The following is a 16,154-nucleotide window of genomic DNA, read 5'->3' on the forward strand; positions in this document are numbered from 1 at the left end:
TGACTGACTTCAGACACGCTGTTACTGCATAAGTGTCCAGTTTTCCCCTGGTAGTCACATTTTGCTTTAGTGTGCATTTAGAGTATCTGGCACTTACACAGTAATATATAAGGAGCTAGCTTGTATGTAACATCTGTGATTGCAGTAACGGTATTGTACTACATGTAAGGATCCTGTACTACTGTACTATGTGTGTTTGGTCTGTCAGTTGATCAGAAATATTTATTGAGCATCCCTTGATGCAAAATCCAGTTCTAGAGACTAAGAAATAATGGCCTTTGCCCTGAGTGAATTCACAGTCAAGGAAAAAAGATGAAACAACAATGTCAGAGGCTGCTGTAAAACAAGTGTGAACTACTTGGTTGCTAAAGGACAATCATGTTTCATAGGAACTGGACATGGACTTCTAATCCATAGTGACCATACTTCCCAAGGGACAGTATGGGTGTAGATTTCATATCAGGTTTTCCCATATAGTAGGGAATAATCTGCTGATATAATAAGCAAGGAAAATAATCCCCGGAAGATGAAATAGAAAGTGTTTGTTTTTTGGTGACTGCTGTAAGTGTCTGGTTCTGAGATAACTCCATTGACATTTCCTAATGTATTTTTACTCATTAATATCATTGCACAAGAGTAAAACCCCATTCTGCCTGGGAACTGCATATGTTTTAATGAAAAAAGTGCATGACCCAGTGGGCATTTTGGCAGGGGAAGCCAAATGGCTGTTGACCAAGAAACTTCATAGCATCAACTTACTACAGTCTAGTGCCGGGCTTCTAAACCTGGGAAGATGATCCAAAAACTGATATATAAAATTTTTTATGTGTACTTTATTTTTCCTGGGGAAGAAAAAACCTTAGGAACCATTAGAACCCCCAAAGAAAATAAATGTTTAGAAAAACATGCATAATTTTAATCATAAGATCAGACCCTCGGCCCTTCATTCAGCACACACTTAAGTGTCCCACATATAATTTATGCTCCACGCTATGCTAGGTCCTGATGTATAGCACAGTGCCCAAGCCTGCTCCTCTGTATTTTCTGAGCTTATTGACAAGCAAGAGGTGGGGTAGTTCAACAAGTATTGACAAAATGGCTTCCCAGGTGGCTCAGCGCTAAAAAATCTGCCTGCCAACACAGGAAATGCGGATTTAATTCCTGGGCTGGGAAGATCCCCTGGATGAGGAAATGGCAACCCACTCCAGTATTCTTGCCAGGAAAATTCCCTGGGCAGAGGAGACAGAAGAGCTACAGTCCATAGGGTCACAAAGAGTCGGACATGCCTGAGCATCCATGCATGAGTGCTATGGTATAGAGCCAAACATGTTTTATTAGGAAGGTCCAGGGAAATTTTCCAGTTGAAGTAAGTAATGTTTGAACTAAGACCTAAAGGATGTGCAAGAGTTAATCTGGTTATAAACTGGAGGCAAGGGACATTAGGGGTGGGGAATGGGTAGGAGACAGCATTTGCTGAGATCCGGATACCAGAGCTGAAAGATTTTCAGTCTCTCCAAATTTTCTTTCCAGTAAGTTTTCACTTCTTTGAGAAAAAATACTAATAAAACTACATGCTCTACCAGGGACAAAATGTTAGGGTTAGTGAAGAAATAGTATATTTCTTCTTTTCTGATTGTGTATAATGTTATTTTTTAACAGTAAAATCTGAAGTGTTTTAATAGTGAATAAGGTCATTAGTGTGTGTGTTTATTTCCATACTTTAATAAAATAAGTATATATTAAATCATCATATAATATGTGAATTTTAATAGCCCTCTTGAATAAGACTTAAATAAGAATTTCTCCCAATTAACAGAAAAATAAAATAATCATTACTCCTAATATTGAATACCAGTAACATGCAAGTTTGTGAGAAGGCTTTCTATTTTCACATATTTATGTGTGAACCTTCCCTTATGTTTTTTATGATGAACATGTATTTTCTACTAAGAAAATTATAAACCATGTGAAGCTCAAAGATTCTTAAATGAAACCGCTGTAACTGAAGTTGATGAAAAATCAAGGCTTCAGTTATTTTCATAAGTAAACATATGTTAATGATATCCAAAGCATCACTTGGCTATATATAAATTATCTTTTCTGCATTTGTGTGTGTGTGTATATGAAATTATATAAACTGGATTTAAGGCATCCAGCTATCATAGTTTTCTATTATGATTAAACAAATAGTACCATATGTGTTAGGGCATAAAAGAGAGACAGGTGCTCTTTTCCACCACAAAGACTTTTGTCTTCCCTTTTCATTTCCACAACTACCAGGATCTAACTGTGTCACATTCAGATTCCCACACTTATTTTCAGCTTTTCTCCAAGCCATTTCTCTTCCTATTATACTGATTCATTCTTTATAGAATTGCCAAGTAAGTCTTCATGAAAATAAACTTTTCATTCTTGTACAAGAGTCTGTTTCAGACAGTCTTTATATTGAATGTAGAATATTCTTGAAAAAGGGATGGCGACAGTGGTGTAGGAAGAGATGCTGTCTTTTATTGAGCAGCTACTTTGTGCCAGGAACTGTTTTCTCTAAGTAATATATATATGTATTACCTCATTTAATATGTACAAAAACCCACTGAGCCTAGGTACTCTCATCCCCATTTTACAGATTGACAGAGATGTAGTAAGTGGTGGAACTAGGAGTCATTCAGGCAGCCTGGATCCAACCTACATGCAACTTTCCTATACCAGAATTCAGTGAGTGTAAGTTCAGCAATAGACCCACACATAGTAAGGGACGTCTTCTTCCCAGTCTCTGGTGACATATTTCTATCCCTTTTATACACAGTGGAACATGGCATTGGCCAGCTTATGTCCAGGGAGCACCCGAATGTGGCCAGAAGCATGCCATTTGGGGCATACTTGGCAATTGCCATCAGTTAAATTGGATACCTTAGCATTTTATCCCCTTGTTTGTTTTTTTTTTTCCTCTTTCCATTTTTATAAAGTCTGTGAAAATATTTATATGATTGTACAGATGCTGTCAAACAATAAAAATAATGCACTGCTGAGACTGACCTGGTGGGCAGGTGGCTCCTTTATGTGCCAAATTTTAAATGTTTCTCAAATGAAGGTGCAAGGTGACATGGAAAGCTATTTATGGTAGCAGTAATGTTCGTGATTATGGATTGTCAGAAACAATAACTATGTTGAATTCTTATTCTTTAGCCAACTATTCCCATGCCCTTCTTTTGGATAATTTTACTTATCAAAAGGTTTTTTCAAACTCCTTTTCAATACTTGCGTATTTCAACCAGGCTGTGATTCTGTACTTCACTGAAAAAATGGTTATTCTTGTTGTTAATACTATTTCTGCTTTAAATTCTTCTCACTGACATTAAATTAGAAACCAGAAAGGACCTCTGACTCCCTTCATCCATGAACCTTCTTTAACAAGTCCAGTATCCTTCATCTCCTGAATCGTTGGGTTCTGTCTCCATCACTTGATTGAATACACTTGAAATCATTCTCTGATGATTTATTTTAGCCTATGTGATTCATACTTTTATAAAATTATACAGAAAGTTCTTTAGGGCAAAACTTTTCTTTTGTACCCTTAAGAAGGCCTCATATTACTGTATATACTATTTATGGTAGCTGTCTAATACACTTTAGGTGAACTCAATGCCCATATGGTACTAGTGGTAGAATCCACCTGCCAATGCAGGAGACCCAACAGACTCGGGTTCCATCCTTGGATGGGGAGGATCCCCTGGAGGAGGAAATGGCAACGCACTCTAAAATTTTCAGAGAATCCCAGGGACAGAGGAGCCTGGCAGGCTACAATCCATGGGGTTGCCAAGAGTCAGACATGACTGAGCATCTGAGCACACACACAGAAATGCCCCATAATCCCCAGAAAATGATCACTTTTAAAAGAGAAGACTGTTGTAGTACCTTACCTTCCATTACACACAACTATGGTTTCTGGATATTTAAAATTTTTTTTGAAAACACTTAGCTCATAATTCACACTCATTGTATTTTATTTTGAAAATAGAAGTTTAGTATAACAAATAATTTTTTGTTGAACATATCTGTGAATACTATTCAGTGCTGATGAAAATATAGGAAAATTCAGGTAGAATATTTATTGGCACAGCTTTTTTGAAAATCACTTTATCAGTGTGAATCAGGTGCCTCAAAAATTAAGTTCCAATGGTTATACCAGACATTTATTGCAATGAAATAATCAGATATGGGCAAAATATACAACTATGTATAATCATCACAGTATTATGATTTATAGTAGCAAAACTTTAAGTATAACTTAAATAACCTAACAGGAAAATTATTGAATAAATTGTAGAGCATCAGTACCACAAACATTGATAATGATGTTGTGGAAGAATATTTAGTGGTCTAGGGTATTGTTTAAAGTATAGTAAGGTTTTAAAAGCTGTCTCCCAAGCCACATGTACAGTGTGATCACAAATTGATTTAAATATAGATACATGTACACCCAAGTGAAAGGAAATGTACCAAAAATATAAAAAGTGGTCTTCTCTGGAGAGTGGAACAACAGAGGATTTTTATATTCTTCATACTTCTTTATGTCTTCCAAATATTCTTGTTATTGTGCAGTCGCTTAGTTGTGTCTGACTCATTGTGACCCCATGGACTGCCGCACGTCAGGCTTCCCTGTCCTTCGCTATCTCCCAGAGCTTGCTCAAACTCATGTCCATTGAGTCAATGATGCTATCCAACCATCTCATCCTGTTGCCCCCTAATATCCTATAAGAGGATATATTACTATAATCAGGATACTGTGTTGTTTTCTCTTTAAAGAAAAAAGCTTTATGAAAGCTCTAATGTATGGATGTACTCATCCATCTGTCTACCTCAGAGTTAAGTATCTTCCGTGACAGACTTTCCCACATCCACGAACAGGAACCATAGCTCTAAAAGCAGGACTACTGCTTTAGATCCAATGTCCAGTATAATTTTTTAATATTTCTAGTTAGACATTTTGAGTTTTTCCAGGTAACAGGCCAAAAAACATTACTTTTTGGCATACTTTGTTTTCAAAGCTAACTATACGCTGCATACAGTGCACGTGTGGCCCACAGTGTCTAGACTTGGGTGCATTCAGTACAGCATTTAATTTACGCCTATCCTATGCTCAGAAAATAAAACCTGAGTGGGTCAGTTCAGTTCAGTTGCTCAGTCGTGTCCGACTGTTTGTGACCCCATGGACTGCAGCATGCCAGGCTTCCCTGCTGCTGCTGCTGCTAAGTGGCTTCAGTTGTGTCTAACTCTGTGCGACTCCATGGACGGCAGCCCACCAGGCTCCCCCGACCCTGGGATTCTCCAGGCAAGAACACTGGAGTGGGTTGCCATTTCCTTTTCCAATGCACAAAAGTGAAAAGTGAAAAGTGAAAGTGAAGCTGCTCAGTCGTGTCCATTCTTAGTGACCCCATGGACTGCAGCCTACCAGGCTCCTCCATCCATGGGATTTTCCAGGCAAGAATACTGGAGTGGGGTGCCAGGCTTCCCTATCCATCACCAACTCCCAGAACTTAGTCAAACTCATTTCCATTGAGTCGATGATGCCATCCAACCATCTCATCCTCTGTCATCCCCTTTTTCTCCCCCCTTCAATTTTTCCCAGCATCAGGGTCTTTTCCAATGAGCCAGTTCTTCGCATCAGGTGGCCAAAGTATTAGAGTTTCAGCTTCAGCATCAGTCCCTCCAAAGAATATTCAGGACTTCCTTTAGAATTGACTGGCTTGATCTCCTTGCAGTCCAAGGGACTCTAAAGAGTCTTCTCCAATGCTACAGTTCAAAAGCATCAATTCTTCAGTGCTCAGCTTTCTTTGTAGTCCCAGCTCTCACATCCATACATGACTACTGGAAAAACCATAGCTTTAACTAGACAGACCTTTGTTGGCAAAGTAATGTCTCTGCTTTTTAATACGCTGTCTAGGTTGGTCATAGCTCTTCTTCCAAGGAGCAAGGAGTGTCTTTTAATTTCAGGGCTGCAGTGAGTAGGATTGTCTATTTTATAGAATCATGTTACTGTTCTTTCCTTTGGCACGCCTCCTTTTGTAATCTGCTCTCAGTGAGAGTACTGGAACATTTGTTGCTACCAACCGGTTAGCCTCAAGTTTACATGGTCAGGTTCTCTGAGTTGTGATTACGCGTGTACAGGGCAGTCTTTGTGAAATTCTCACAGTGAATAGATTATAGATTCTATTGCCATCTCAGAAGCCTGCCAGGCAAAGTTTTCTGGACAAGGTTCATTCCTTGTTACTCTGATCTGGAAATAGCCTGGCTTGTCTCCCTTGTACGGTAAGTTTTACCCACTTGCCTCTGGGATTTTATAGAATCCTGAATCGGGAAGAAATATCAGCAGGGTTCTCTTTGCACCCCAATCCACAAATGAAGCACTAGAACAGCTCCGTGCTGCCTCTAAGCTGCTCTCCCTAAAATTAGCTTTCTTCAGGTCTACTTTCAGTTTCTTCCCAGCTCCTTGTTACTCCTGTCACTGGCATCTGCTTTAGTGCACGGTCATTAATCACGGTGCGCTTCTACTGTCTTTGCTCTATGTTGGTGAGCTTCTTCTGGACCTTTTTTGGATGGAGCTTTTAATGTGTGCCTTTCTTTGTAGTTCACATCATTAATAACTCTTCTGTGGCTCATCAGCTTCCAGTGCCAGAACGTCCTGTGTCTTAAGGTAATCACAGACGTTGTGTATCATTTTCCAGAGGTAAATGCTATACCAGATTACGTAACTAGTACTCAGTGATGGAGCTCAGGAATTCAAGTTTTTGGATTCCCAGGCCTGGGCACCTGTGAGACCTGACTGGGAAGAGAGCATGGCTGTCATTTGAGGGAACCCACAGTATTCTCTGCTCTTTATTTGTTTAGTCGCTCAGTAGTATCTGACTCTTTTGTGACCCCTTGGATTGTAGCCCTCCAGGCTCCTCTGTCCATGGGATTTCCCAGGCAAGAATACTAGAGTGGGTTGCCATTTCCTTCTCCAGGGGATCTTGCCAACCCTGGGATTGAACCCTCATCTCCTTGGCAGGAGATTCTTTACAACTGAGCCACCAGGGAAGCCCCCTCTTCACTCTGGTTCTGTATTATTTGGGGTTTTTTGGTTGTGCCCCTTTTGGGGAAGGTAGAGAGTATAATGGGGCACGATTTTCCATTGTGATTGTTCCAGCTCCCACCAGTCCCTTGGATTGCTATGAAGTGCTCTTGAGTACAGGGACGTAAATATTAAATTATTTCCCTTGCAGTTTTTCCTATTTGAACTTTGTCAGAGAACAAATAGAAGAATTTGATGAGCTTAGAAATACTTGTGTAGAGGGACAGTGAAACAGACTTATTGTGAAATAGCCTTTAAGTAAATATTTTCCCCCATAATTAAAATTAAATCAGTGTATTAAAATTAATGGGGTTCTTCTAGAAAATACATTTAGTATTACTATGTAATATTTTAGTGAAAACAACTTGATTTTTCTAGTTAAAAAATAATATATTCACATTTAAAAGGTCACAAAATACAGAAAAGTAAAAAATATAAAACAGAATTCATCTACAATTCTAGTACCTATCAATAACCACTAGTAGGATTTAGTAACCAGATTCTCTTTTTCAGTATATACCCATGGAGTTCATTTACAAACTCACATAATCTTATAAGTTGTGTGTATACCTGAGTTGTGTGACCTGCCTACAACTATATCAGTAGATGCAAATCTGTACCACCTCCTTTAATGCCTTAGTTGTTTGGATGTGCCATAAATTCTTTATTCCCTTATTACAAGCATTTAGGTTATTTTAGGTAAATTAGGCTACCACAAACATTCTTGGTATATCATTGTGTTTCTGACTTGAACAATTTTCATTTTTAGAAGTGGAATTTCTGGCTCAAGTAGTAATGTATTTTAATTTCTTATACACATTTCCAAGCTGCCATAAACATTACAAAACTTTAATGCCATGGTATCATGAATGTTCCCATTGGCTACCTCCTTGCAACTCATTTTTGTCTGTGACTGCTGTAGTTGGTTGTGGTTTCTCACACTGATTAAAATCTCAACTCTCCAAGGAAACAGTGTGGTTTTTTAGGATAGTTGATCCAGTAGCTGTAAACTACATAACATTTTATCTGTTTTTCTGTTTTCTTTAAGCTAGTGACAATGTTCTATGCAGAAGAGGATGAGTTTTACTTCTGATTGTACACTGAGAAATTCCGTGCTTCTCTAAGATTGCTAGCATTTACTTTCTGGGGTTAAAAAGGCTGCTGGGGCTTCTTTTTTCTTTCTTCTAGAGGTGTGAAAGTTAGGATATTTCTGATATGTACTCTGTCTTATCTGAGAATGTCACCGTGTCCTGTTCTATGGACAGCAGCTACCCAGTTGAGGTCCACAAAAACTCTTCATTTCTGACACTTCTTATCACCAAATATGTGGGATTTTTTCCAATAGCAGCAATTCTTTAACAAGGGCAGGGTGTCCCACAGTTTAACTCATTTCTAACTCCGTTCCCCTGGAGATAGCATCAGATCCCACAGGTCAAGGGCTCAGATCCTCAAGAATACTCCCTGACCCCCACCACACACAGACTTTGGCTGCAAGTGACAGGTCCCCAGGTTACCCACCATTTCTAGCTGACTGGGCTACAAATCGGAGGTTCCCATGACCTTCTCTCTCTTGAATTCAGTTATTTGCTAAACAGCTCATACAACTCAGGGAAACCTTTACTTATGTTGCCAGTTTATGAAAGGATGTGTTGGAGGATACAAACGTACAGCCAGATGAAGAGACATGTAGAGTGAGGTCTGGAAGGCCCAGAGCACAGAAGCTTCTGTCCCTTTCTAGTTGATGTACGTCACCCTCCTGGTTCATGAATATGTTCACCAACCTGAAAGTTTTCGAACCCCATACTATTGGGATTTTAAGGAGGCTTCCTCATATGGATAAGACCCATTATTAACTCCATTTTCAGCCCCTCTTGTCTCTCCAGAGAAGTGGGAGTGGGGTGCTGATAATTCCAAACTATTAATTATGGGAACCAACTCCCATTTGAGAGACCCCCAGAGTAATCTCACTAGAACAAAAGATGTTTCTAGTGTTCTTATCACTTAGGAGTTTATAAGATTTCAGGAGCCTGTGTCAGGAACTGGAAATTAAAACCAAATATTTGGTTCCAGGATATTTATTATTATAAATCACAGTATCACAATAACTTAATTTTACTTTTTCCAGGATTGTTTGTATTTCCCTGCTAATAGTTTTTTTTGTTTTTTTTTTTAACTATACTTTGGGAATAAAATAGACCTTGGCCTAACTTACTGGTTAATTCTAACAGGACCTCTTAGCTTTTTTTTTTTGTTAGCTTGATAAGTTAGCTTGATAGCTCCTTTGCTAATATTTATTATTATGTTACCAACCCAATTACTGTTAGTTTAACAGAGCCTCAGTTGCTAAATTTGTCCTTGGTTTACTTAACATTGACTTATGTTATTTCTCTATGTTTAATAATTAGTTTATTTATTTTTTTTTCAATCCAGTCTTCTCTATCTCCTTTAAATAAGTATGGCAAATACTTAGAGGACTCCAGTCTGTAGCCAAATCAAAATACAGGGTATGCATTGGTTTCTTGTAAATGTAAAGTTGACATTTATTACCTATGATACACTAAGTACAGGTACTCTTAAGTAACAATTATGTTCACAACAGTACTTCAAAGAGTTATTTGTGATCAGTGATTGGGTTTCAGGAAGGATTTCCCCTCAAGAAACTGTAATAAACTTTCAAAAAGTAACACTCTAAATCAAAGACACCATGGAAGCACCTTAAATGTCCATCAACAGATAATGGATAAAGGAGATGTTGTGTGTGTGTATATATATATGTCTGTGTGTATATATACATACACACACAATGGAATATTACTCACCCATAAAAAGGAACGATATTGGGTCATTTGTAGAGACCTGGATGGACTTAAGAGTGTGTCACACAGAGTGAAGTAAGTCAGAAAGAGAAAAACATGTATTGACTCATATATATGAGTGGAATCCTTTTGTATAGCACAGGGAGCTCAGTGCTCTGTGGTGACCTGAATTGAGTGGGGTGGAGGGAGACCCAAGAGGGAGGGGGTAGATGTATGCATATAGCTGATTCACTTCATCGTATAGCAGAAACTAACACAACATTGTAAAGCAGTTATACCCTCAATAAAATAAAAAGAAAAAAGAAAACACACCTAGCCTCAAGGAGACAGTGTAACTTGTCTCTAAACTAGGCTGTAACTCAGTTGTCTATACTACAGACTCCATAGTAATAATACTGAAGAGAGAATATGTCAAGAAGAGAGATCTCACAAGCATGGGTACATAAACAGTGGAGAGGCACTTTGTGGCTATTCCAGCGCTTCTCAGGAGGGAGGGAGCTGCAGCCCTACCCCGCCCGCTCCATCGTTGAGAGAGAAAAGGAGTAGCCAACATCAAAGCCAGGGCCTCTTTCCCCAGACACACTGCATCATCATTGAGTTACCATGTACCATAAGAGCAACTGTCTTACAGTATGACTAAATTAAATATTTAATTCAAGTGAATTAGTCTGCTCGTTTAGCCAGGAAATAAGCTATGCTTCCTTGAAAATTCAGGGCCTTTGTACAGTTGCAGCCTGTCTCTTGTCTCTTGACTTAAAGTATGTCTTCATTCAAATGGATCTTAAAAATAAGGTGATAGAGTCTGTTAGGAGCAGCATTTTTAGCCAATTAATCCAAGTGTTTCAAGTGGAGTGGTGGTCCTGATGTTGCGTTGGTCTCATGGCAGCAACCCTGTGACAATCCATACCCCTTTCCTTGTGAGTCAGTGTTCTGAGTGAGAACTGAGTAGCTAGCGTAACTTTGGAAGCAGCCGTTTACCACTCGACATTTAGAGTGCACATCTGGCACAATTCTGATCTCCACAGCTCTGAACTATGCTTTATCGAGAGCAAAATTTAATCCAGACCTTATCTTCTGTATCAACCAGTGAGGCTCTATATTACTCTTCTTTGCAATCTGTGAATATGTATTATGACAAAAATTCAAGGTAATATAGCTTTTTAGATCAGGTGAAACATACTCGAGGCAACAAATTGCTACTCCTCAAAAAAGGAAATGTTCTGGGAAAGAGACAGGAGTTGGCTCTGCTGCCTCCCACCTCTGATTCATATATTAGATGCTTTTGTTGTTGTTGTTTTAACAAGTTGAACATATTCCAGAGGGCACAATTTTTTAAAGAAATCTTTTATAAATTCTTCTTTGGGGGTTATAAAAGAATATTGTGGTATGCATTCTTTATTACAGTACAATTCTGAGCATGCCAAGGTAAAGTGGGGAACAACTTTAAAAAGAGAACACATACCTGTTACCTTCCAGGGAGCAGGGCTGTCTCTTTTAAACTGATTCTATCACTCTGGCACTCATGATTTTAAGTGTTGTTTTAGAAACAAAACAGAGTAAGTCTGGATGGAGCAGAAAAGTGCTCTAGATGAGACATGCCAAGGGAAAGTCAGAGAGACCCCTTGTACCCACCACCCATTTCTACCTAGAAATTCACTTTCCTGAGCTCTTCTTTGCATAGATCTTGGAGGTTCTTTATATTCTTCTTAATAAGATAGACTTTTATTAGGTGACAAATGTAGTTTTTGGTTAAAGAAATGCAGGCTAAAATAAGAATAGTCCAAGTCTATATAGAAAAATATCATGATTATTAGAAAAATAGGTTCTTACAAATCTATAAGCCTACACAATATAAATCTGTGGCACATTATATTTTCAGAGGATTATACTTGAAAATCATATATGCAAAGATGTCTGTATATGATGTATTTTAACACAAATTCATTGTAAAATAATAGAATTGTGCTTTTTCTGTATGAGACACTTTCTGAGTATTCAACACGTACAGATCCACAATCATAAAATCCAGTAAAAGCTCTGAAAGCGTTTTTCATAAGTTTGCCTGAACTTATTTGGTGCTGAAATATGACCTAAATTTACTTGAGGCTATTTATAGTCTTGATTGATTCTGTTTAATTTGAATATCCATTCATTTCCTGCAGAAATAGTAATGTGCTTGCTTGTGACACTGCCCCAGGCCGTGCTAGTTCTGCGTGTTTGTTGGCCTCAGTACTGCCATTTCACCTTTCTAAAAAAATAAAATTCTGAATTTCAAAGTTCATTTGGCCAGAAAATAACCAGATAAAAGATTTTGGACTGATGTTTATTCTTTTACTCATTGCAACAGTTCTGAAGATAGATACTGTTCTTGTCTGTGTTTTATAGATGAGGAGACTCAGGAAAAAGAGATGAAGTCTCTGGACCAAGGTCATAACAGGCAGTGAGGGGTGGAGCTGGGATGTGAGCCCGGGCAAAGTCATTAATGGAAATACAATACAAATGTAATAGAATAGAGATACTTGCTTGCTTTTTATATTAGCTATCTTTGGGTCTGACCTAACAATAATATTTTTATATGTAGTTTTCGTTCCATTTTAATCACATGTCACCTTACTAGATCCCCATCTGCTTCCCTGTTTTCTGAATTTAAATTTAAATTTTATATATTTTTGGTTTTTTTGGTACATTTTTACAGGATAACTGACCATATATTTGACACTGGAATGTACCCTTACACGCCGCTTGAAAATCACTATGCCACATGAGAACCAAAGTTAACCAGTTTAATTACAGTGATAATTTAATAAACTTGTGAGAAAAGGACAAATGATAAATTCTTTTTCTAGATGGTTGTTTCAAGTTATTGCTTCAGATCCAACGCTGACTTCCATGATAAATTTTTTAAGAAAGAGGGCTTATCATGGGCAAAATATTCTTTGCTCACTTTCTTATTTTTGCTATGCTTTATCCTCTGAGAACTTACATTTATTTGCTAAGTATTTATACATATAAAATTCACATGATTTTGTGAGTTTAAGTATGAATGTTGCAGTTGTGTGTAATGGTTTCAGTTTCTGAAGGATGAAGCTAATCCATTTTTTTTTTAAATTTCTGTAGGTTCTCAAATTTTATAGAACAGATAATGATCTTACAGCTTAAGACACTGTTAGAAGAAACTATAATGAAGTATCGTTTATATTTGAAATCTTGACATTCTTGTCCTTTTGCCTCACATGGAATATTCTGTATACAAGAGTATTGAATTTATAGTGGGGAAGGAAATCCAAAAAGAGGCTGTGTATACAGATAGCTGATGCACTCTGCTGTACAGTTGAAACTAACACAACATTGTAAAGCAACTATGTGCTAATCAAATTTAATTTTAAAAAACGTTGAATTTATAGTAAGAGGAAAGAGTACTATACATTAAATTGAGTCAACGTCTTATCTTTATTGAATTATAAGTGATTTATTTTTAACAGCAATTTTTCCTTTATTTTTGTTTTGAGGAAAGAGAACCATCGGGGTGGAGGGCTTGGGACAAGTATTTAGATTGTTCTTTATTTTTACTGTCTAAGCCACCATTTATTTTAAGAAAAGTCACTAGATTTCCATCATAATATTTGGCCTGAGTCTAAAAAACACTCCACATGTGTTTTAGCTTCACGGAAGGTCAAAATAAATATTAAAGAATGCAAATCTTGATTTTCGGTGGGAAAAAAAATCGGTTACTTTTTATGGGATGTACATCTTTCTCTCCTCTGATGAGAAGCTTTGAAATTGTTAATCTTAGCTTTGAGACATGTTTAACAGTCATAGTTGATATATCTGCTTGGTTAGTGTCGCATGGCTCCTTGGGTACGTCCCCAGCACTTTTCACTGCTAATCTCCTGGTTACGCCCAAAGAGTTCTAGGAATCCCCCTTTCAGTTACCCCTTTTGATACCTTGTTTTTGATAACACTTTTCTTTCTTGGCTTGCATGACATTTTATCTTTCTTTTCCTTTCTTTTTGCCGTTTGCAAAGACTCTTGGGAGGATTTGACAGATTTGGTGGAGCAAATGCGCGATGATACAGAAGGTGCGTGCCACACCAGCATCTTTCAGCCTTTTTTTTTTTCCTTTCTTTCTTTTAATTTTCTAACCACCTTTTGATCGTTTTCCATAAGAGGAAGTGTCTACTTTAGGTTTTATTTCCCATTGACAGTAGCTGGAGCAGTAAGCTTGTTTGCCAGATTGTCCATGCAGGTGCTTCATACAGGAGTAGGGTTTTCAGAGTCTTGCATTTAAAATCTTTATGGTTCCAAGTAAAGTGGCATTAATATATGTTTATGCTGTTCCTTCAGGATATTTGTTAAATGACATGTTCAAAGGGGACTTTATTTCAAGATTGTATCAATTTTTTCTGTCTTTTCATTTGTTTCTTAGGAAAATGTAAATGTTTTTATATCATTCATTTAAAAATGTATATATACGTGTGTGTGTGTGTGTGTGTGTGTGTGTGTGTATATATATATATATATATATATATATATATATATACACACCTATTTCTTTGAATTTCACAAACAGTTTAAAAACAGACCCCAGGAACATCAAGTATTTGGTCTGGAATGTTGCTCTGATTTGTAGATTTCCATCAGAGTAAGCACCTTGAGCTTAGTCATCTTATAGCATTCCTTTCTGGTGGAATTTCTTTGACAAGTAGCACATACATTTTAATGCATGAAGGCTCCCAAACCAGTAATTATTTCTTCCATAATCAGTACATTACTTTAAGGAGCTCAAGGTGATCTACACTTTTTATAAGAAAAATTGAAGTCTGGCTCCACTTCACTATATCATTTTACTTCCACTTTGGCTGGGCAACTGAAAGCTCCCCAGCTTCAGTGTACATTCTCTTAGCTCACGACCACCCACCGCTCTGCCCACACTGGCCTTTCCACTGACTGCATGAGCTGCACTCAACCTCCTCTCCTGCCTTGTTCCCGTGACATCCCAACCAGAACATTCACTCCCCTTCTCCCTGCCCCCAGCTCCGCACCCCCAGTCTCTTCATGAGAACTCTACGGAAGCACTCCCTGACAGCTTTGACACAGTTCATTTATCCATAAACTCAAGTCCTGCAGAACCTGGAGCTTAAGGTTTTTTCTTGTTCTCTCCTTCTTGTGTGTTTGCATTCATAGCTAAAGTGTAAAATCCTTGAGAGCAGAGATCATCTTAAAATTCTTGGTACTCATATCAGCTTGGGACAGTATTGTCCTTGGTAGATTTGGTCACACTGAACAAAAATATAAGTCAGTTTCTCTCTCCATTGATGCCCAATAGTTTCTTCTTCAGCACTTTACTTTCAGTGAGTCAGTTATCCTGAGTTTCATGCCATTTCCTAGAATCAAACTATCTTTTTATTCTGTCTTAGGTTTTACTTTTAATATAATTAGCTATATGTATTCTAAAGAAAAAAACAGATCAGTATTATCTAGTCCTGAGAGTTTCTAGATGAGGAAAAAAAGAGAGCCGTGTTGATTCATTGCGTGAGTACTGTCTGCTATGTTAGCTGCCATTTTGATTATGATTATTATTTACCAGACACTAAACAGGTTTAAGGTTTTGATTCCTTTAATAGACTTCATACATAAAGGCCAACAAATCCGTGTCCTTCTTAATAGACTTCTTCTCTATGACTTAGTCTTGGCAAAATTCTGTTTCTTTGATATGAATTACTGCTGTAAGATCAAGCCTACTGTGTGAGTCAGCCTCCTCTTTTTCATTTCTTTTTTGATGAAATTTTTGTGAATCATTAGAGGGGAAATCAGAAAGGGAAAAAAAAAACCAAGATATGAATTTTTTTAAAGTATAACTGAACTATATTGTATTAATTACTGCTGTATGGCAAAGTGACTCAGTTATACATATAAAGTGAAAGTGAAGTTGCTCAATTGCGTCCGACTCTTTGCGACCCCATGGACTGTAGCCCACCAGGCTCCTCCATCCATGGGATTCTCCAGGGAAGAACACTGGAGTGGGTTGCCATTTCCTTCTCCGGGGGATCTTCCTGACCCAGGGATCGAACCCGGGTCTCCTGTGTTGTAGGCAGACGCTTTACCATCTGAGCCACCAGGGAAGCCCATACATGTATATGTGTGGGTATGGGAAGCCATACCCACACACACACATATTCTTTTTCATATTCTTTTCAATTATGGTTTATCACAGGAATCTGAATATA

At 37.8% G+C, this 16,154-nt stretch overlaps 1 protein-coding gene across 21 annotated transcripts in view; it reads left to right on the forward strand.

Annotated features, from left to right (window-relative positions):
• The window catches only part of RUFY3 (RUN and FYVE domain containing 3), a 91,729-nt gene that overhangs the window by 24,263 nt on the left and 51,312 nt on the right, over positions 1-16,154 (forward strand). Inside the window, exon 2 of one of the 21 annotated variants that reach the window (XM_059887503.1) lies at positions 13,953-14,006. The exons of the other annotated variants lie outside the window; for them this stretch is intronic. Coding sequence (XP_059743486.1) covers positions 13,953-14,006 — 54 coding nt within the window. The remainder of the gene's footprint in view (positions 1-13,952; positions 14,007-16,154) is intronic. 21 annotated transcript variants of the gene reach the window in all.

The sequence above is a fragment of the Bos taurus genome, chromosome 6 (genome assembly GCF_002263795.3).
Source record: "Bos taurus isolate L1 Dominette 01449 registration number 42190680 breed Hereford chromosome 6, ARS-UCD2.0, whole genome shotgun sequence".
Classification (NCBI taxonomy): domain Eukaryota; kingdom Metazoa; phylum Chordata; class Mammalia; order Artiodactyla; family Bovidae; genus Bos; species Bos taurus.